Source organism: Diplotaxodon limnothrissa, linkage group LG8, assembly GCF_057381915.1.
Source record: "Diplotaxodon limnothrissa isolate DT_005_m linkage group LG8, D_limnothrissa_male_GT1.1, whole genome shotgun sequence".
In the NCBI taxonomy this organism is placed as follows: Eukaryota; Metazoa; Chordata; class Actinopteri; order Cichliformes; family Cichlidae; genus Diplotaxodon; species Diplotaxodon limnothrissa.
Window position 1 is genome coordinate 1,096,394 of NC_140603.1, and position 23,420 is coordinate 1,119,813.

At 43.9% G+C, this 23,420-nt stretch overlaps 1 protein-coding gene across 1 annotated transcript in view; it reads left to right on the top strand.

Moving 5' to 3' along the window:
• The window catches only part of LOC146626088 (signal transducer and activator of transcription 5B-like), a 54,730-nt gene that overhangs the window by 25,156 nt on the left and 6,154 nt on the right, over positions 1-23,420 (top strand). The window contains exons 8-18 of the mRNA XM_085361141.1: positions 1,101-1,256; positions 2,306-2,485; positions 2,579-2,666; positions 4,443-4,565; positions 4,683-4,775; positions 5,269-5,475; positions 21,032-21,126; positions 21,324-21,466; positions 21,740-21,895; positions 21,988-22,039; positions 23,182-23,289. Of these exons, the coding sequence (XP_085217267.1) occupies positions 1,101-1,256; positions 2,306-2,485; positions 2,579-2,666; positions 4,443-4,565; positions 4,683-4,775; positions 5,269-5,475; positions 21,032-21,126; positions 21,324-21,466; positions 21,740-21,895; positions 21,988-22,039; positions 23,182-23,289 (1,401 nt within the window). The remainder of the gene's footprint in view (positions 1-1,100; positions 1,257-2,305; positions 2,486-2,578; positions 2,667-4,442; positions 4,566-4,682; positions 4,776-5,268; positions 5,476-21,031; positions 21,127-21,323; positions 21,467-21,739; positions 21,896-21,987; positions 22,040-23,181; positions 23,290-23,420) is intronic.

A 23,420-nucleotide genomic window follows, 5' to 3' on the forward strand; every position in this document is an offset into this window, starting at 1 on the left:
TCAAACAAATGTAGATGTAAGACAAATATAATCAGATATATATCAGAAAATAAGTAAGTACAAAATAGAGATGATTCGATTTATCCAAACTGACCCTGTAGGAAAAGAGTAGCTGGCACTTTAAAGCTAATAACTGGTTGTCCAGCCTCTGCAGCAAGATCTGTGCTGACGGCCAATTAACCTTTCACATCTCTGTGGAGGAGTTTTGGAGTTATCTTAATACAGACACACTGGAGGGTTTCTTCAGCATGAATGGCTGAATGGTTCATGTTAAAGCATCTTGGTCGTATTTGAGACTGGATTTTATTTATTAGGCCACTCCAACTTGTGTGCAGTCTCTTATTGTTGAGCTCTAACCTTCACTGAGACAGTGAGTCCCGCCGTTCTTTAGATGATGTTCTTCTGTAACCTCCTGGATAAGTCATTGGTGTGCTCTTTGGTTAGCCAACCATTCCTGGGAATGTTTACACCTGCTCCACGTTTTCTCCATGTGTGGATAATGGCTCTATCCATGGTTCAGTGAAGTACCAGAGCCTTAGAGACGGCTTTTTCACTCTTTCCAGACTCATAGATTGGCTCTCATCTGTTTCTTTGGATCGTGGTGTGACCTGTTTCATTCTGTCAGGCAGGTCTTTTAGGTCATCATGATATAAAAAAGACATTCTGTCCATATTAACCCCAAGTTGCTCTGTAGTGCATCTGTTGGAGTGTGACTGTGTGTGAATGAGCACTTAAACGTAGAAACAAGTGCTTGCATGGGTGAATGTTGTGCAAAGCTCTTTGAGGGCTCAGGTGGAGTAGAATATGTTTTATAAGATTCTGCATATTTACCATTTACAGTTACAAATAAATCTGTGAATCCACAAAAACGTGTGAATGAATACAGGACAGGCTCAGACTTCTGTCTTTTTACACATTTATCATGAAAGAAACTGAGACTTACTGTTGAAATTGATCTTATTTTTCTGATGTTACAAACATCTGTTAAATGTTATGATAAATGCCTTTACGCTGATGTAAAGGACAGTATCAGCGGTTCGCCCCGCTCGATGTATGTGGCCGGTGATCTCTGGTGATCCTTCTGCTTCCTTGTTGCTCAGGTGTGAGAAGCTGGCTGATCTGATCTGGCAGAACCGACAGCAGATCCGACGCTGTGAACATCTCACCCAGCAGCTTCCTCTGCCGGGGCCCATGGTAGAGCTGCTGAGCAAACTGAATGCTGACATCACTGACATCATCTCTGCCCTGGTTACCAGGTGAGGAAAATTCAAACCAGATTACAGAGGCTCCATCCTCTTCAGATGTGGTCAGGAGAAACTTAAGAGCTTGATATGGTGACAATTGTAAGAGGTGGAGACTTGGCGTTACAGACTCTTAACACCACTTTCAAACTAATTAAAATAAAAAATATGTCCAAGTATACTGTGTAAAGAATGTTTGCAGAGAGCTGTCCATGGAGAAAAAGGCTGGTAGGCAAGATGAAGCATTGGTAAATGGACCGTTTCTTCCGTAGTGGTGTTCTACTCTGAGCACTCTACACTGTTTCTCAGCGCTTCCTAGCTAACATTCATACGCCGATGTTTGCATCGGAGAGCAACATGGGCTTAGTATCTTGCCCAGAGATATTTGGCATGCAGACTGGAGTAGACTGGGATGGTATCACCAGCCTTCCAGTTAGTGGGTGACCTGGAAGAGTGTTGGTTGGCTCACAGGTGCAGAAAGGCAGTTTGACAGAGAGGTCCTGGATGGAAAAGATGTACAACAGGACGTCTGAAACTAATGATCTAGAAACTGAAAATGACAACAAAGAATCCTAACAGTGAAGGATCCACACAAACATCTGCTGACTACTGGAGAGTTATACGCGTCTCTCCACAACACGATGTGTCACATAGCGTAGGGTCCACCTGTGAAAGTGTTAGCTTCACACTGCCAGTCAACCAGACAAATTGATGGTTGACAAGACTCAGCGCTGTGACAGACATGCCAACGTCAGCTTCAGTAAGGAGCTGGGTAATCTGAGGCTGAAAGACCTGAAGCAGAGTATAGCCCAGAGCGGTCGTCATGTTCAGAGGAGCGTCACGAGCCTTAAGGCCCAAACAGGAAGAGAGGCTCAGCTTGACTCCAGGAGCAACACAGCACGTCTCAGGACAGAAGACTGACGTGTGTTTGGGACCTTCGTACTTCACCATCTGTCAGTGACTTTCTGAAACATAACCCACGTTTACATACCGAGTTTGTGTCACTTAATGCCTTTGCTTATCCTGCATGGTGTCTGTAATGTCATTATCGCTCTTCTTCACAGCACCTTCATCATCGAAAAGCAGCCGCCCCAAGTGTTAAAAACCCAGACCAAATTTGCAGCCACAGTTTGCCTCCTGGTGGGCGGGAAGCTCAACGTCCACATGAACCCACCTCAGGTCAAAGCTGTCATTGTTAGTGAGCAGCAGGCCAAGGCTTTGCTGAAGAATGAGAGTACGCACAGGTGAGGCTGTACAGGTGACATAAACATGTCGTTTTAACGTCATCATCATTGCTTTGAAGAACAGTCAGTGAGAATATGTTCAATCCTAAACAGTGAAAGCAGTGGAGAAATCCTCAATAACAACTGTGTGATGGAGTATCACCAGGCCACGGGCACCCTCAGTGCACACTTCAGAAACATGGTGAGTCTCTCTAAATAAAGCTGTTACACTTGTGCGTTTCTCGGGCATTTTTGTACGTTTTGGTTTTTTCTTTGTTTTGATTTGGGGATCATGATGGCTGTGTTCAAGCTTTTAACTTTGGTAAAAAAATAATGCAGTAGTTCAAATGTTTAATCTGGCACTTAAAGGGTTAAAGTCCTGAAAATACTTCAACGTTTGATCGTTTTGAAAAAGGCTCACGTTGGTTTAGTGATTTATGAAAAGAAGCAGACATGATTACGTAGTTCAACTAATATATATATATACAGCAGGTAAAATAACGTTGAACACGTCAGCAGTTCTCTAAGTAAATATATTTCTAAAGGTGCTTTGATGTGAAATTATCACCAGATGTCGGTAACAACACTTCCAATCCAGACGTGCAAAGGAATCAAACCACAGATGAAGTTGTGTAATAATACAAAGTGACACAGGGACATTTATTTATTACTTTATACAAATGTTGGTGATGACAGTTCATGGCAGCTTCTGTATGGAGAAACCAGTCCCATCATTGCTCATGACTTTGACCCACTCACCACACAAACGGTCTCTAAATCCCGAATGCTCCGTGGATCCTTCCCACAGATTCGGCTCAGGTGATTGGCTGGGCCGTTCCAGCAGCTTTACTTGATTTCTCTGAAACCAACAGTTTCCATTGGCTGTGTTTGAGATCATGGTCTTGCTGAAATATCCATCCTTGTTTCATCTTCATCATCCTGGTAGATGGCAGCAGATTTTAATCAACAATGTCTCCATTCATCCTTCCTGGAGTTACGTATACTTAATGTCTCAGTGCTGTACGCTGAATAAACAGCCCCCCACCAGGATGCTCCCACCTCCAGACTTCAGTGTTGCTGTGGTGTTTTTGGGGTGAAGCCACCCAAACACGGTGTGTTTACAGCCTTCAAAGAGTCCAGTTTTGGTCTCATGTGACCAAACTATATTCTCCCAGCATTACACAGACTTGTCTAAATGTTGTTCAGCAAACTTTAAACACACTTCAACATGTTGGTCTTCAGCAGTGGAGTCTTGGTGGCTGAGTGCCTCACTGCGGCGGTCCCCAACCCCCGGGCCTCGGACCGGTACCGGGCCACGAGAGTTGAGGCTCAGGTGTGAAATGTCTGGTTTTCAGCGTTATTTTGTTATTGTTTTTTATCATTAACTCGGTTTTCCTGGGTCTTTTCACGTGTGTTATGAATAAATCTTCTTTTTTTCGGCACCGGTACTAGTTTTATTTTGTTGTATTTATCCGCGACACCTTAAAGGCCGGTCCGTGAAAATATTGTCGGGCATAAACCGGTCCGTGGCGCAAAAAAGGTTGGAGACCGCTGCCTTACTGCACTTTAAAACAATTGTAGCTGCTGATTCCCGGTGGTTTGTAGCTCTCCATCAGCGGCCCTTTGCAGTTTTTTCACCTGTCGGTCTGAAATCTTGTGGGGAGCAACCACAGCGACACAGCACAGATTAAAGATGGTACACGTCTCCTTTTCTTGACCAATGTCACTCTCAAACTAAACGGTTTCTATGGCACAGTGCAGTATGCATAAATGTTGATGACTGTTAGGACATAACAGAAGATGTAAATGTGATATATGCATGTTTTTATTTTTGTCTCTTCACTGTGACTGCATAGAGGAAATCCATCTGTAACAGATCCACTCTGACAAAATAAATGACAGACTGAATGTGATTATGAGTCACAACATTTACTGTAATCAGATAATCTGGTTAAATGTTCGTGTTTGTGTGTCACAGTCACTGAAGCGGATCAAACGCTCGGACCGTCGAGGTGCAGAGTCCGTGACAGAGGAGAAGTTTACCGTTCTGTTTGAGTCCCAGTTTAGCATTGGGGGCAACGAGCTGGTCTTCCACGTCAAAGTAAACCCCGTCTCCGTGTCTGATCTTTTTTAAACATGAGTTAAACATGAGCAGCCACATTTACTAGAGTAGACTGGAGTTTATAATTGAATTGTGGTGTGTTTCTGTAACCTGCAGACTCTGTCCCTGCCTGTGGTCGTCATTGTGCACGGCAGCCAGGACAACAACGCAACAGCTACGGTCCTGTGGGACAACGCCTTTGCTGAGCCGGTAGGTTGGCCGCCCCTCGTTGGCTGGTGACCTCAGTGCCTTCTTTAATGTTTGAGCACGATTTATGTTGTTTTTCCTCTGCAGGCCACGACAGCAGACTTGTGATTGAAGAGCAGGCTTTGAGCTGTTCAAATGAATTTTACAAAAAATTCACTTGAACAGCTTAAGAATTACAGCCTGTATATTAAATAAGATGTAGCTGAAATGCCAACAAACTGGGGGTTCTGCTGAAGGGAAGGCCTCACGCCTACAGAACTATGTTCTGTACAGACTAATGATGCTGTGGAACCTGTGCCAGGCTGACTAACCCATCTCGTCCTGTTTCTTTCTGCCATAGAGCTCCACTGCTGTCCAAATACTCGGACGTGTCCTCACGCAGCCTCAGTGTTATTCTGTGACCTGGAATAAATCCACATATTTTGAAATAAACAGTGAATATGTGGAGACAAATAAAATGCAGTTGGAAGCTGAACTTTTTTCCTCCTCTCATCAGGGCAGAGTGCCGTTCATTGTGCCAGAGAAGGTGCTGTGGCCCCAGCTGTGCGAGGCCCTCGATATGAAATACAAGGCAGAGATGCACAGTGGGCGTGGCCTGTCAGACGACAACCTGGTCTTTCTTGCACAGAAGGCTTTTTCAAGCAGCAGCAACAACTCTGACGACTACCGCAGCATGACCATATCCTGGGCCCAGTTCAACAGGGTGAGTCCCTCCTGGGAAAACAAACAAAAACAAACAAACAGAAAGCTCACAACTATGGGACAGAGCAAGTATCAACAAATAACCACAACATGGCAGGTCATTGTGACCACAGAAGCAGTCCCAGGTGCACTCAGGGCCTTTCAAGGATAACCTCAGACATCCGAAAACCAAACACAGAAAATACAATAATAATAATAACAATAACATAACAACATTGATAATTACAGAAAGAATTTTAAAAATAAAGAACTCAAAAAAAAGTGAGCAAAACAGAAAACCCATCATGTGAACCCCCCCACCATCCCCCCACCCCTTTACCCCTGTATGGCTCTCAACCTCATCACATTCGTGTATCCAGACAGCCCATATTTACACCTATCTATAGAAACTCTCATGCACAGGAATCAACACCCCCACGATAAAACTGCAGCATTCAGGAAACCGAGTCAGGAGGGCCCAACCGGGGCTCAGCTCAAGGCAGACCCAGGGGGATTTGCGTCACCTCCATGATCTGTTAGGTCCAGAGACGGTCGTACTGCCAGGAAGGGGCCCCAGATTTTTCCAAAGGTTCCATATTTCCCTTTTACACTGTGCGATATCTTCTCAGGTGTGCAGTAGCTCATTAATCCCGTGTCTCAGTGTTGGGGAATTTTCAGCTTCCCAATGTAGCCGAATACATTTTTTCACTGCACTACTCACAAGTAAAATAAAATATTTCTTATGATAATTCACGTTGATAGAACCTGTGTCACCTATAATCCATAGTTTTGGGTCCAGTCCGATTTGGGTCCCCATTACCCTTGAGATTGTTTCAATGGCCCGTCTCCAGGACTCTTCTATCACTGGGCAGCATGTGCAGGAGATCACCATCTGTCACCTTACATCTCAGACATTTGGGGGAATAATTATTATCAATTTTATGTAACCTACAGTGGGGCAAAAAAGTATTTAGTCACCACCGATTGTGCAAGTTCCCCCACCTAAAATGATGACAGAGGTCAGTAATTTGCACCAGAGGTACACTTCAACTGTGAGAGACAGAATGTGAAAAAAAAATCCATGAATCCACATGGTAGGATTTGTAAAGAATTTATTGGTAAATCAGGGTGGAAAATAAGTATTTGGTCAATAACAAAAATACAACTCAATACTTTGTAACATAACCTTTGTTGGCAATAACAGAGGTCAAACGTTTACTATAGGTCTTTACCAGGTTTGCACACACAGTAGCTGGTATTTTGGCCCATTCCTCCATGCAGATCTTCTCGAGAGCAGTGATGTTTTGGGGCTGTCGCCGAGCAACACGGACTTTCAACTCCCGCCACAGATTTTCTATGGGGTTGAGGTCTGGAGACTGGCTAGGCCACTCCAGGACTTTCAAATGCTTCTTACGGAGCCACTCCTTTGTTGCCCGGGCGGTGTGTTTTGGATCATTGTCATGTTGGAAGACCCAGCCTTGTTTCATCTTCAAAGTTCTCACTGATGGAAGGAGGTTTTGGCTCAAAATCTCACGATACATGGCCCCATTCATTCTGTCCTTAACACGGATCAGTCGTCCTGTCCCCTTGGCAGAAAAACAGCCCCATAGCATGATGTTTCCACCCCCATGCTTCACAGTAGGTATGGTGTTCTTGGGATGCAACTCAGTATTCTTCTTCCTCCAAACACGACGAGTTGAGTTTATACCAAAAAGTTCTACTTTGGTTTCATCTGACCACATGACATTCTCCCAATCCTCTGCTGTATCATCCATGTGCTCTCTGGCAAACTTCAGACGGGCCTGGACATGCACTGGCTTCAGCAGCGGAACACGTCTGGCACTGCGGGATTTGCTTCCCTGCCGTTGTAGTGTGTTACTGATGGTGACCTTTGTTACTTTGGTCCCAGCTCTCTGCAGGTCATTCACCAGGTCCCCCCGTGTGGTTCTGGGATCTTTGCTCACCGTTCTCATGATCATTTTGACCCCACGGGATGAGATCTTGCGTGGAGCCCCAGATCGAGGGAGATTATCAGTGGTCTTGTATGTCTTCCATTTTCTGATGATTGCTCCCACAGTTGATTTTTTCACACCAAGCTGCTTGCCTATTGTAGATTCACTCTTCCCAGTCTGGTGCAGGTCTACAATACTTTTCCTGGTGTCCTTCGAAAGCTCTTTGGTCTTGGCCATGGCGGAGTTTGGAGTCTGACTGTTTGAGGCTGTGGACAGGTGTCTTTTATACAGATGATGAGTTCAAACAGGTGCCATTCATACAGGTAACGAGTGGGGGACAGAAAAGCTTCTTACAGAAGACGTTACAGGTCTGTGAGAGCCAGAGATTTTCCTTGTTTGAGGTGACCAAATACTTATTTTCCACCCTGATTTACGAATAAATTCTTTACAAATCCTACCATGTGGATTCATGGATTTTTTTTCACATTCTGTCTCTCACAGTTGAAGTGTACCTCTGGTGCAAATTACTGACCTCTGTCATTTTAAGTGGGGGAACTTGCACAATCGGTGGCTGACTAAATACTTTTTTGCCCCACTGTATAAGGGGTGTAATATATCCTATGAAGTATGTTAAATTGCATTTGCCTGTTTTGTAGAAATTAACATGGTCTGTGCCTGTTCCAATAAATGGTGCCATTCTACCTCTTCATAGACATGGCCCAGGTCTGTTTCCCATTTTCTTTTTATCGACGCTTTGTTATGGTCAGGTAACTTTTTATTGATAATAGTATATATAGAAGATGCTATTCCTTTTATTGACTTCCATGGTTTGGTGCAAAGATGCGTTTCAAGAGGAGTTTCTTTTGGTATCTCGGGGAATAACCCTTTGGATTTCTCCTTGACCCGCTCTCTTGTTTGTAGCAATTTGAAGAAACTTTGTCCTGGGAGTTTGAATTCTTAGATTAGAGATTAGATTAGATAGAACTTTATTAATCCCTCGGGTGGGTTCCTCTGGGAAATTCGATTTCCAAAAAAGCACAGCACCGACAGAAGTTACAGAGTTACAGAATATTATATATATATATATATATATATATATATATATATATATATATATATATATATATATATATATATACACACACACACACACACACACACACACACACACACACACACACACACACATATATAAATACAGAGACAATATAAATAAAATATACAAAGGGGATAAATAGAATAAATAGGAATAAAAATAAAAATACAAGTGAATTGCACATTTCAAGTATTGAGTCTATTGCACTGTTGACTATTTACAAAAAGTATTGCACAAGGTATTGTACAGTGAGGTGAAGAGGCACTACAGCTTAGTTGTTCCCCCCTCCTTTGTCCTCCTGTCTCCCCTCCCTCTCCCCTCCAGAGAGGAGTTAAACAGTCTGATGGCGTGTGGGACAAAGGAGTTTTTAAGTCTGTTAGTTCTTGTCTTGGGGAGAAGCAACCTGTCACTGAACAGACTCTTCTGGTTGTTAATGGCCGTGTGCAGAGGATGCCCAGCATTGTCCATAATGTCCATCAGTTTCTTTAATGTCCTTTTCTCTGCCACTGTCACCAGAGTGTCCAGCTTCATGCCGACCACAGAGCTAGCCCTCCTGATCAGTTTCTCCAGCCTGGATGAGTCCTCCTTTGCTGTGCTGCTCCCCCAGCACACCACAGCATAGAAAAGTACTCCAGCAACCACCGACTGGTAAAACATCCTCAGGAGCTTCCTGCAGATGTTGAAAGACCTCAGCCTCCTGAGGAAGTACAGTCGGCTTTGGGCTTTTTTATACAGGTGCTCTGTGTTGCATGACCAGTCCAGTTTATTGTCCACCCACAGCCCGAGGTACTTGTACTTGTTGACCACCTCCACCTCCTCCCCCTCTATCTGAACCGGCAGTGGACCTTCTCTGGACCTCCCGAAGTCCACAACCAGTTCCTTAGTCTTTGAGGTGTTGAGTTGCAGGTGGTTTGTGTGACTCCATGCGACAAAGTTCCTCACCAGACTTCTGTACTCCTCTTCCTGATCATCCCAGATACACCCCATGATGGCTGTGTCATCTGCAAACTTCTGAATATGGCATAATTCAGAGTTGTAGCAGAAGTCAGAGGTGTACAGGGTGAAGAGAAGAGGGGACAGCACAGTTCCCTGTGGTGCTCCTGTGCTGCTGACCACAGTGTCAGACGTGATGTCCTTCAGCCTGACGTACTGTGGTCTGTCGGTGAGGTAGTCGGAGATCCAAGCCACCAGGCAGGGGTCCACCTCCATCCTGTTCAGTTTTTCTTGAAGCATACAGGGCCGGATGGTATTAAAGGCACTGGAAAAGTCAAGAAACAGAATCCTGACCGTGCCTTTTCCCCCATCCAGGTGTGAGTGGGCTCTGTGTAGGAGGTACAGGATGGCATCCTCCACTCCGACACCCGCCTTGTATGCAAACTGTAGTGGGTCCTGGGCATGTTGTACCTGTGGTCGGAGGAGGTTGAGGAAGAGCCGCTCTAGAGTCTTCATAAGATGTGACGTCAGTGCCACCGGTCGGAAGTCATTCAGCTCATTGGGCCAGTTCCTTTTAGGGACCGGGACGATGCAGGACGTCTTCCATAGGGTGGGCACTCTCCCCAGTCGCAGACTGAGGTTGAAGACTCGTTGTAGCGGCTCCTCAAGTTCAGCAGCACACGCCTTTAGCATCCTAGGACACACCTTGTCTGGGCCTGCTGCCTTTCTGGGGCGAAGCTTCCTCAGTTGCCTCCTGACCTGATCCACTGTGACACTGGGAGATGTTTGGGAGGAGGGGAGGGGGGGAGATGTCTTGCTGCTGAGAGAGGGATTGGAGGAGGGGGGTGTCATGGTGTCAGGAAGGGGGGGAAGCGAGGGAGGTAGGAGAGTGGGGAGAGGACTCTGTGGTGAAGGTGAGGGTGGGGGGGTTGTGGGCTGGTCAAACCTGTTGAAGAAGTTGTTGAGTTCGTTTGCCTTCTCCACAGTCCCCCCCCACTGTGCTTTTCTTGGTGTTGTGGCCTGTGATGGTTTTCACACCATTCCAGACCTCCCTCATATTGTTCCTCTCCAACTTCTGCTCCACCTTCCTCCTGTAGGTGTCCTTTGCTTCCCTCAGGCAGCGTTTCACCTCCCGCTGTGCTGCTTTCATCTCCTCCTTCACTTTGCTCCTGAAAGCCTTCTTCTTCATGTTGAGGACAGCTTTGACTTCCTGTGTTACCCACGGTTTGTTATTAGGATAACACCGTACCGTCTTAGCAGGGGCGACTGTGTCCACACAAAAGTTGAGGTAGTCTGTAAGACAGTGTGTCGCCCCCTCTATGTCCTCACCATGTGGGCTCAGGAGCACATCCCAGTCTGTGGTGTCATAGCAGTCCCTCAGAGCATCCTCCTTTTCTGGGGTCCATCTCCGGATGGAGCGCGTTGTGACCGGCTGCCTTTGGACGAGGGGTGTGTATTGTGGCTGTAGGTAAACCAGGTTGTGGTCTGACTTCCCTAGTGGGGGGAGGGGGGTGGCTCTGTATGCATCTCTCACATTAGCATACAGTAGGTCAATTGTCCTGTTGCTCCTTGTGGGACAATTCACAAACTGGTGAAAAGCAGCCAGAGTAGAGTCCAGTGTGGCATGGTTAAAGTCTCCAGATATAATAATGAAAGCCTCGGGGTTTTGTGTCTGAAGTCTTGCTGTGACTGTGTGTATTTTCTCACAGGCAGCTGTTGCGTCGGCCCTCGGAGGGATGTAAACACACACACAGATCACATGACTGAACTCCCGAGGTAGATAGTTGTTGAAAGTCAATAAATGAATCATTACTGTATAAGTCGGCAACAGTTAGAATATTTCTGTCCTTCCATCCCTGCAGTATTGGGTCAGGAATATGATGAGAGAAGTCAGGGTTGCCCCATAGGGGTGTCCTTCTAAGAAAGGAGATATTTATTTTCAGAAGTGAGGGGGATTCCTGCCAGACGCAGAAGGTGTTTAATATCAAATAGTTTGTGAGCTTGGACATTTTTTGTACCTAAAAATAGAACATCTTTTAATGGGGGTTCACCTCATGTTGTTCTATTGGAACCCATCGAACCTCACTGCTCTCTGCATGCAGCCAGATCCAAATTGATCGGTACTGGGAGGCAAGATAACAGTTCCTAAAGTTTGGTAAATTAAGTCCTGCCCTTGAATATGGGGCCTGTAAAGAGGAGAGTTTGAGTCTTGGATTTTTCTTTTGCCATATGAAAGAAGTTATAAGTTTATGAAGCTCTTTGAAGAAACTTTTAGGAACCTTTGTAGGGAGACATTGAAGTAAGTAAATGAACTTAGGCAACGTGTTCATTTTAATAACATTAATTCTGCTTATGAGAGATAATGGAAAATCCACTGTAATGGGTCAGTCAGAGCTCTAATACGGCTGTCTTGTATATTTGATGGCACGATCTCACTTTTGGTGTAGTTTAACTTGTATCCTGAGGCTGCACTTTATTCTTTAAGACACTTCATTAAGGAGGGAATTGATTTAAGAGGGTCCGTTATGTACAGTAGGAGGTCATCTGCGTATAGAGAAAGTTCACTTGTGCCAAATTTGATTGCAGATATGGAGGCACTAGTACGAATGGCAGCGGGTAGTGGTTCAATCGCAATCGCGAAGAGCAAGGGGAGCTTGGACAGGCTTGTCTGCAGCCTCTGGTTAAAGAGAAAGTGCCTGAGAGCACATCATTTGTTGTGATATTGGCTCTGGGGGCATTAAAAAGTGTCCTAACATAACAGGTGAACTTCTCTCCAAAGCCCATAGCTTCCATCGCCTGAAATAGAAAGCTTGGCTCAATCCTGTCACATGCTTCATTAGCGTCCATGGAGATTGTTAGCAGGGGGTCTTGGTTTTTTTGAGCAGTGTTCAGTATATGGAGCAAACGTCGCACATTATCTGCTCCGTGCCTGTTTTTAATGAAGCCTGTTTGGTCAGTGTGTATTATCTTAGTCATGATGTCTTCCAATCTCAGTGCAATTACTTTAGATAATATTTTATAATCTGCATTTAAGAGGCTGAGGGGTCTGTAAGAGTCACATCTGTTTGTCCTTGCCCGGTTTCAGGAGTATTGTGATTGTTGCGATTTCCAATGATTCTGGTAATTTATTATTTTCTAAAGCTTCTTTAATCATATTTGTAAGTGGTGTCAATCATTTATTAGAGAAAGCCTTATAATAATCGACTGGGAATCTTATTAATTTGTAAACACTTGAGGGCTCGGAGAACCTCCATCTCAGACATATCTGCATCAAGCCGTTCTTTGTCCTCATTATGTAATTTAGGAAGAGTTATTCCATCTATAAATCTTTTTGCAGCAGTAAATGGCCTGTATTTACACTGAACAAAAATATAAACGCAACACTTTTGTTTTTGCTCCCATTCCCCATGGGGTGGACATAGAGACCTAAAATTCATTCCAGATACACAATATAACCATCCCTCCCAAACAGTGGTCACAAATCAGTCCAAATGTGTGGTAGTGGGCACATCTGCTATATTGAGATAATCCATCCCACCTCACAGGTGTGCCACATCAGGATGCTGATCTGACATCATGAGTAGTGCACAGGTGTACCTCAGACTGCCCACAACAAAAGGCCACCCTGGAATGTGCAGTTTTGTCTCACAGCAAAATGCCACAGATGCCACAAGCAATGAGGGAGCGTGCAATTGGCATGCTGACAGCAGGAATGTCAACCAGATCTGTCGCCCGTGCATTGAATGTTCATTTCTCAACCATAAGCCGTCTCCACAGGCGTTTCAGAGAATATGGCAGCACATCCAACCGGCCTCACAACCGCAGACCTCGTGTAACCACACCAGCCCAGGACCTCCACATCCAGCAGGTTCACCTCCAAGATCGTCTGAGACCAGCCACCCAGACAGCTGCTGGAACAATTGGTTCGCACAACCAAACAATTTCTGCACAAACTGTCAGAAACCGTCTCAGGGACGCTCAACTGCATGCCCGTCGTCCTCATCGGGGTCTTGACCTGACTCCAGCTCGTCGCCGTAACAGACTTGTGTGGGCAAATGCTCACATTCGATGGTGTCTGGCACGTTGGAGAGGTGTGCGCTTCACGGATGAATCATGGTTCACATTGTTCAGGGCAGATGGCAGCTGAGAATGTCCCAGTTCTTGCATGGCCAGCATACTCACCGGACATGTCACCCATTGAGCATGTTCGGGATGTGCTTGACCGGCGTATACGACAGCATGTACCAGTTCCCACGAATATCCAACAACCTCGCACAGCCATTGAAGTGGAGTGGACCAACATTCCACAGGCCACAATTGACAATCTGATAGACTCCATGCGACGATGTGTTGCACTGCATGAGGCAAATGGTGGTCACACCAGATACTGACCGGTTCTGGGTCCCCAGACCCCCAATAGCGCAAAAAACTGCACATTCCAGGGTGGCCTTTTGTTGTGGGCAGTCTGAGGCACACCTGTGCACTACTCATGATGTCAGATCAGCATCCTGATGTGGCACACCTGTGAGGTGGGATGGATTATCTCAATATAGCAGATGTGCCCACTACCACACATTTGGACTGATTTGTGACCACTGTTTGGGAGGGATGGTTATATTGTGTATCTGGAATGAATTTTAGGTCTCTACGTCCATCCCATGGGGAATGAGAGCAGTAACAAAGGTGTTGCGTTTATATTTTTGTTCGGTGTATATAGCGCTTTACTAGTCCCTAAGGACCCCAAAGCACTTTACATATCCAGTCATCCACTCATTCACACACTGGTGATGGCAGCTACATTGTAGCCACAGCCACCCTGGGGCGCACTGACTGTCGACCCCTCGCTCAGATTTATACAAATCTTCATAGAACCGTTTAAACTCAGCCTTTATGGGCGCTGATTCATCAAGAAGTTTATCATCTTCTGTTGATATTGTCCGTATAAATTTATCAGATGTTTCTTTCTTAATTTGCCAGGCCAGTAGTTACTTGTTTTGTTTCCATATTCGTAGTAGTGATATTTAGTTCCTGCCATGGCTGCTTCCGCTCTGCTGGTGCATAAATTATCATATTGCATCCTTGTTTTTGTTAATGTATTGAGGTATTCTTCCTTTTTTGTAGCAATATATTCCTGCTCCAAGTTTTTAATGTCAATCTCCAATTTAGTTATCTTCTCTCTAACTTTTTTAACCTTATTGGCACCGTATGACATAACCAAACCTCTCATATAGACGTTGAGAGCTTCCCAGATATTGGCATTTGAAGAGGAATTTGAATTGGCATCTAGGAATATTTCAATATTAGTGTTCATATATGAAATAGTCTCGTAGCATGTAACTTTTAAACCTCCACCTGTGGGTTACAGGTTGTGACATGTTGGTAGCCCAGGAGAGTTTGATGGGATTATGGTCTGAAAAAGTAGCTGCTAAGTAGGAGCAATCTATCACTGTTGCCGTCATATGTTGTGGTACAAGAAACATCAATTCTAGAGCGTGTATTATGTACTGGTGAAAAAAGGAAGTCCCTCTGGCCTGGATGAAGGTTTCGCCACACATCAGTTATGCCTATATTAGAGCTGGGCGATATGAGATTTTTTCATATCACGATATGTTTTTTTCATTTCAGGCGATAACGATATCTATCACGATATCAGCCAAATAACTATATTTGTAAGATTTAAATGTGCCGTTGCTCACAAGTAAAATGTGAAATAATCAGCAGCTTGTTTTTATTTAAATATTTATTTCCCATAATAAGTTCAACAGAGTAGATGTACTTAAGGAACATGAGACTTTTTCAGATAGATAAAGGCAAATATTGCAAACTACACAAAAGGCAGCCGCTAAAGCGTTTAAGTTTCAAAATAGAACAAACGAAACAGACTAAATTGTCAATTCCACTTAGAAACAAAATATTAATTCTAAAAATAAATCTTAGTTTGTTTTACAGAAGAACAGACAAAACTGACTAACTTTTGTCAATATCAAATAAACTGAGAACTAAAAGGAAATTCTCAATCTCTCCTTGTTGTATAGCTGAGCTTTTCAAACAGTTGTAACAGTTACTTTAGTCTGACAAAAGCCGAATGACGAATTAGCGCTTCCAGTCAGAGACTGAGGCTACGTCTACACGTACACGGGTATTTTTGAAAACGGAGATTTTCCGTTTCCGTTTTAAAAATAATCCCGTCCACACATAAAGGCAGAAATGAAGGAAAACGCTGCTATGAACATGCCAAAGCAGCAGGTGGCGCTAGATTCCTAACCGTGCAGAAATGTTGGCCAATCAGAAGTCTAGAAGCCTCGGTGGGAAAAAGTAAACAAAGCTGGGGCATAGAAGCAGAACCGAGTCGTATGTGTGGAGGGACAGTAACTGTGTGTATATGTAAGCATTTAAACACTGCAGAGAGTAGAATTAACAGTAACAGTATTGTAGAAATTCATTTCACCGAAACAATAACGTGGCGCACAGTGTGACGCATGCACCAGTTTATTGTATTTCCAGACTTGCTTTCGGCACAATTTACAGTGCACGCTACTCTGTTTTTCGTCAGACTTGAAATAGCCGAAATACCTTCACACTACGGAGCTTCTATGGCTCTTCCGTTCGACAATCTCTCCGGCGTTGGAACCATCATCTGTTTTCTCTTCGGTCACGCTCGGTTGATTTTTCTAGTCGGCACACTCATTTCCTCCATCACCCGCTGGCTGCTTCCCAAACAAACACACGTGCGGCTTGGCACTTGTGCTGTACGTAACAAGTCACGCGACGTGACGCTGCGGCTGTGATTGGTTCGGCTCTGCGCTACTTAATTTGGATTGGCTGACCTTTTTTTTTTTTTTTTTTTTGAGGACAAGAGCAGCGAGGTCTATCGCGATAGCTTAATTTCTCTATCGAGTAAAAGTTATATCGCGATACATATCGTTATCGTTCTATCGCCCAGCTCTAGCCTATATCCTTCATAGCTTGGTTCAGTGCTGTTGCTGCCTTGGATAATAAAGATGTTTTGGGTGAGGACTGATCCAGAGAAGGATTTAGGACCAAATTAAAGTCTCCACCCACAATATACTGGCCCTCAATTGTAGCCAGTTTCATAATTAAGTTGTTAAAGAATAAAGGGTCGTCGTAGTTGGGCCCATATATATTTACCAAAGTTATCTTATTTCTGTTTATTTCACAATCTACAAGTAAGAATCTGCCATTTTTGTCCTTTTCAACTGAGTTTAGTTGAAAGTTCAGGTGTTTATTAATAAGCAGGGAGACGCCTCTTGCTTTGGAAGTATATGACGAGTAAAAAACATTGCCCACCCAGGTCTACGTAATTTTAAATGTTCAGCGTCTGTGAGGTGACTCTCCTGGATAAAAGCGACATCTACACTCTGCCTCTTTAAGGATGTCAGCATTTTCTTCCTCTTGATGGGTGAATTGATCCTCTAATATTCCAAGATATACAAGTTAGATGAACTGTAATTTAAGTTTTTTATATGAATATCCTGGACGGGTGTCATGGTATTCAACTCTGGGGATTTCTGAACACATTCCTGCTTTCCTGAGTTTCAATGTGGTGAAGCTCTGCACATGGGTATAATAGTAAGATATGGCCTAGACCAGGGAGCTGTGTGAACAGTTGTGTGAGTAAAATGTTTGGTAAGAGACCAAACATAACCCCAAAACGTTAAAATAAAACCCCTGTAACAAAACCACATTAGGTAGGTGACAGTAGTGGAGGCCCAGGCAGCTGCTAAGGTTCAAACTTCCCATATGGAAAAGAAATAGTAAAATCTTAGGTGATTACTCATGAAAGTGGCCACTTTCTCATTACTTTCATACATTGTTTTAGTAAGTATCCAAAACATACAAGTTTCATTATATAATTTTTCAAGGGATCTTATATCTGTTTTCACTCTTATATGCTTTTCATACAAGTTTCACACAAGACAGATACAAACGTTATAAGATTTATATATATCGTTTCCATATGGGTTTAGCCACTCTCAGTGAAATATTTACAGCTAAGCACTGAATTTTACAGTCAGATATAGAACATAACTGTATAAGAGACAAATAAACTGGTTGATCAAGATGTGATCACACTCATCTAGTAGGGGGTTGATATCATGATCATAAATGCTCACAAAATCTGTACTTTTATGAATTCGTACACATTATTTTAACTGACTAACGAGCAATTATTTCTATTAGTTATCTAATACCGGATAAGTTGTATCTCCAATTCGTCTGAAAAATAGAGGATGGAGAGTTTCTATGTCAATGCTTGATGTAGTCTTTTCTTCCTTCATGTCGCCCCCACCCCCAAAGTTAACAGTGGAGGGCTTCTCATCTGAGAGTACCTATAAGAGCGAATTGCTTTGTTGAAATCACATTAGATCACTTTAGTCTACTGACTCGGAAGATCTTTTAGAGAGCGTTGTGCTTCGGCAGGAGTGGGGAAAACTTTGATAGATCCCTGGTGCCTGATGCGAAGCTGAGCTGGGTACATCAGCGCATATTCGATCTCCTTCTCTCGCAGCCATTTTATCGACACGGTTATGTGCGTCTCTAATGTCGTCTTTGTTTGCGCTCCGTCTCCTCAACCTGCTCAGAAAGCGCATTGAGACAGGATTCAGTTTTCGTCAGGGTTGTTTGTATGTCGGCCGTTTTTTGTTTTTTTGTTTTTGTTTTTTTTGTCAGCGTGGTTCGTGAGGTCCTCTTTAGTTTCCTTGATAGCATTGAGTAGTTTGCTAATTGTCAGTTCCTCCTCCCCATCTGCCATATTTCTTGTTGCTGATATGTGCAGGTGCCCTGAAGTTTTAGCCGTTTTCTTTCGAGTGTCGTAAATTATAACTTGCCATACAGAAGTTTCCTTAGTAACTTTGCCTCTTGCTATGGTCCAGAATTATATGAGGGTAAGTCAGGATAAAGATAGATTCCTGGGCCTACAGCCGAGCTCATGAACACACGTCTGCTCTCTTCCGCTGTGAGCCATCTTTTAAAAAACAAATCGCTCCTCTGACTCTTAAATCACACGTTTGTTGTGAAGCTGTGTTCCCACACCAAAGCTCACCAAAACGCTGTAACGCGTAAATGATGTAGACAGAATAATACCGTGTCTCGTTATTTTATGACACATATTACATTTTTATGTAATATGGACTTATTTTTCAAGTCCATATTACACGTTGTGACATTCAGCCATGAAGCTAGCACACCAACACCTGCTGATAGCTGCGTGCTGTCATGTTATGTAATAGCACTACTGAGGGAGGTAAAGAGAGAAGCACAAAGGTCATTCTGTGTGCACGGCGTAATCCCAGCATTACTGTGAGGCTCTGAACACTCACAATGAGTTGCAGCACAGAGCCAGAATCCTGGCACCGTGCTCACAGCACAGAGCCACCTGTGCTAATTACTTAACATCTCCCATGTGCACAAAGTAAGAAATGTTTTTACGTAGAATTTAGTGCAGTTTGTAGTAACTTCCCAGCCACAGACCTTAGTAAGGCGTATTTGTTTGAGACACTGAGGACATGGGTTGCAGGCATCGGCGCACTCTGACGTGTCTGATGTGTCGATATGTATAAAATAGCAGTTAAATGCAGGTGTTCCCCACTCTGTCCAAGGGCAGTGCTGATGGACGATGGGGGTCAAAGGTAATGGTGGTTGCTCGGCAATGAAGGTGATTCTTTTTTTTAGCTATTTATTCTAATAAATTAACGTCATTATAAATGTAATCTGTAGTTTCATGTTGCAACACACGTGTCATGGCATGCATGGGTCTGCAGACAACCCTCGTTTGTGCACAGACTTCAGCATGCTTTAAAGCAGACCTTCCCAAAGTGTGGGGCCCGCCCCCTGGGGGGGGGGGGGGGGGGGGTGCGCAAAGCCATGGCAGGGGGGGCGCGGAATGAAAAGGGGGGGGGGGGACAAAACGCTTGGACACTGCTAGCACGGGCGCCTACAGAAACGCAAAGCAGGAGATGAAGCATCGCTGAATATGTTTCCAAACCAACTTCATTCTAAGCCAAAGACTAGAAAATATGGTGAAGCAAATCTGCCCTTTGGCTTCACCTGCACAGGTGCCGAGGTAGGTCTCCCTGCAGGGTTGGTTTCCCTGCGTCGGGAGCAGCGCTGGGCTGTTTAAATCACGGACAAACAGGATCCCACATTCTTGATTTAGTTCACAAACACTTCTTGTAATGACTAACTACTCCTGACATTTTGGAGATATACATACTATACTATACTTTATACAGTAAAGTTACAGCGGGATACAAATAACATCAGGCTGATCCTGCCACGATTGTTCAAATCACAGACAAACAGGATCCCACAGCTGTTTATGTTTTTAAACCCATTTTGCACAGAGAGGCATTTTTTGAAAAATGTATTGATGCAATGTTGAACATTATTACTCAGGAAAAAAACTACAGGTAAAATAATCACACTGCCTTTGTAAATGGAGGGACAGTAACTGCGTGTAAAACCTGCAGACAGTCAGATTAACAGTATTTGGTCTCTATCTGCCATTCTGCAATTCATCTCCTGTAAACAATAACGTGGCCACAGCGTGATGTGAATAAAGGCGCATACCTTTGACGTTGCGTGATGAACTCTGTATTCCTCGTCCACACGGAAACGCAAAAAAGGATTTTTTTAAAAAAAACCTCCATTTTTGGTGATTCAAAACATCGTTTACGTGGACGAAACAGCTGCGTGTTCAAAAATACCCGTGTAGGTGCGGACGCAGCGTAAAAGAGTTGGTAGTTTATTTTATTACTACCTGTCATTTATTGCAGTTTACTTTTATTTGCTTAATTGTTTACTACATGTTTGAGGTGTGAAATAAACCGCAATGGAGCAAAATATGGGCGTGTGTGGTTGGAGGATGTGTGCGTGCGCACGTGCAGGCGGGGGGCGCGAACATTTTTCTTGAAAAGAAAGGGGGGCGCAGCAAAAAAGGTTTGGGAACCACTGCTTTAAAGTGTGCGTGCGTGCGCTTTTGTGAAAAGCTGCCTCAATCCATCATCATGATTCAAGGATACGAGGATTTTTATTATAATTTCAGCACACGTGCTCACACAAGGTGAAACACTCTCTGTTTAGAAGCCAAAACGAATGAGAACACAACCGAGCGAAATCAAAGAATAAAAGTATATTTACAGTGTAAACTACGTGTAAATAAAAGAGTTGGAGCAACAAGCTGACGGACACGTAGCTCTGGGTTTGTTTTGTTTTTGTGATTCTTGCGTGGTCTGGGCCTGGTGTGAATTTGATTGGACATCCGCTCCTGGGAAGATTGTGTTTGTATTAGCACACACCCTGATGCTCTAGACCAGCATACGTCCAAATCTTCTGCTTTTGTCGAGGTGCTCACACTTTCTGGTCATCACTTAATCACGCACATTTGATTAGCAGCACCTGGTTGCTACTTGTTCTCTTACTTCCTAAGTAAAAGTGGACTTTTCCATAGTTTTAGACTGGAGAGGTTTCCTTTTTAAGGCTGCAGAGACAATCAGGAAGCAGCATCATATCATTGGAAACATAAAGGTCATAAGCAGTGTGCATATGAACCCACTGAAGAAATGTGTTTTACACAGGAAAGCTTACCTGGACGCAACTTCACCTTCTGGCAGTGGTTTGATGGAGTAGTAGAGCTTATGAAGAAACACCTGAAGCCTCACTGGAATGATGGGTAATCACTTTTATTTATGTTCCTTCTGCGAGAATCTGGAATGAAGATTTGTCTTGTATGATAGATTGAAAAATGATCTCGACTGTCAGCTTTAAACGAGCTTTGTGCTGTAGCAGAGCTGGTGGGGTGAGGGCAGCACAGTGCACTTGTGACAGTGCACCGGTGGTGTTTTAGTGTGTAACTGTGTGTGTCCGCAGGGCCATTCTGGGCTTTGTAAACAAGCAGCAGGCACAGGACATGCTGATGTCCAAACCCAACGGCACTTTCCTGCTGCGGTTCAGCGACTCTGAGATTGGAGGCATCACCATCGCCTGGGTGGCAGAAAACCCCAACAAATCAGGTACGCAGTGGCTCTGCTTTCTGGCTCTGTTACATATACAATGCACTGCTGCCACACAAAACACACTTTCAAAAAGTCCACATGAAGCTTTTGCTCTGCTGGAGACACAGGTTGATCTTCTTCTGTCAGTCACAGCCTGTGAACTTGTCCTTGAGTGTCATGTCCACACAGAAACACTCAGCGTGGCACAAAGCCCACTGATGATTATGAGACGCTGTCTCTGCGTCCGTCCTTTTGCATGCGATCACTGCAATCCTCGGTTCTTTTGTGTAGGTGAGAGGCTGGTCTGGAATCTGCTGCCTTACACAACCAAGGACTTCTCTATTCGCTCGCTGGCTGACCGCATCAGTGACCTGAACCATCTCCTGTATCTGTATCCTGACCGGCCCAAAGACGAAGTCTTCGCCAAGTACTACACCCCCCCACTTTGTATGTGTCAGCTCATTTTTAACATCGACACTTCACTGTTACCATAACACATATCTACTGTTTTATTTTATCTTTTGTTTTGTTCTTACCAGCAAAAGCAGTTGATGGATATGTGAAACCACAGATCAAACAAGTCGTGCCAGAGTAAGTGTCTCTGTGTCAAACTGCCACAGGAAATCTGCTACCTTTGTGTCAGTTTGTCACTCCCACATGTGAAGCTTTGTATCTGCACCTTTTGTTTTCCTTATTTTTGTTGAGCAGGATTAAAATTTCAAGCAGAAAACGCTACGACCCAGCAGAGTATTTCTGTGTTAGTCATAACTTTACTAGCAGCTATAAAGATCGCTAACACTATAATTTAATGTAAAACTAATCTTCTTAAACGTTCCTTTAATGCATTACGTTACTTAACTAGGTTTAAATATAAGTTATAGTTCTGCACAGTGATAGTTATGACATCATGTCTCCGTTTTCCTCACCTGCCTCCTCGCTCACTGACACCTCCGTGTTATTCCTGCCTACCTGAGGCTCTAACACATGAAACCGTGCAGAAACATCTTCATACCGTTACCGTTACTTGTTGTTAATTACCTCCAGTTTAGACATGTGTCCCTGCTGTTGCTGGGCAGCTGGCAACGAGACACTGATTACATTCACCTCGTATGAGAGTTTGTTGTTTAAGTGTCCAAGCCAAACAATGTTAGATCAAAAAAAGTTGCATTAACGGCAAAATGTGACCTTAGAGCACGGTTGTCATGTTCAACAGAAGCAAGAACAGCAACACCTGAAGTTCAGGATTTCCTCAGCAGCTCACCTCAGTATCAAACTTCTTACATTAACAGCGTCCACCACAGTAAATAGGATATATGCTGACAGCTGACTGACAGCCTGCACTCACTACAGGTGAACAGCAGCTACAGTAACTGGATTGTAGTCTGCTGACATCTAGTGGTGAAAATGTACACTGCACCAGTAACATCACTGGTTTTCTAGCTTGGCGTTAGCTTGCTGGCTGGGAAGATGGTGGAAGAGAGTTGATGTGCAGCAGCTGTTTCTTAACCATGTTGTTCTCTCTCCGTTCTCCACTCGCTCTTTTTTTGCAGTCAAAATAAGAATAATGTTGATATCTGCACTCAAAACTTATAAACACTCAACTCAATATTATCTGAATATTAACCTGAATATAAATATATTAGTAATATAAATAAAAACGAATATCATTGTAAAATGTGCTCTTTTAGTAATGCTGCAGTAGGCTAAAGTGAAGTGTGGCATGTCTCTGATAGATTCACCACCCCGAACCCTGAACCCAGTGCAGGAGCTACTGCATTCATGGACCAGACTGCTTCTCCCTCTGTGACCCACCCCAACAACTTCAACGTCTACCCTCCCATGTAAGCAGCTTTCTTTTTGCACGTGTGCATATGTTTAATAAAACTCTTATAAACATGTGAAAACACAAAATTAGTCAGAATGCCTTTGACATTTGTGCTGTGCAGTAGTACTTCATAACCTTCATAAATCC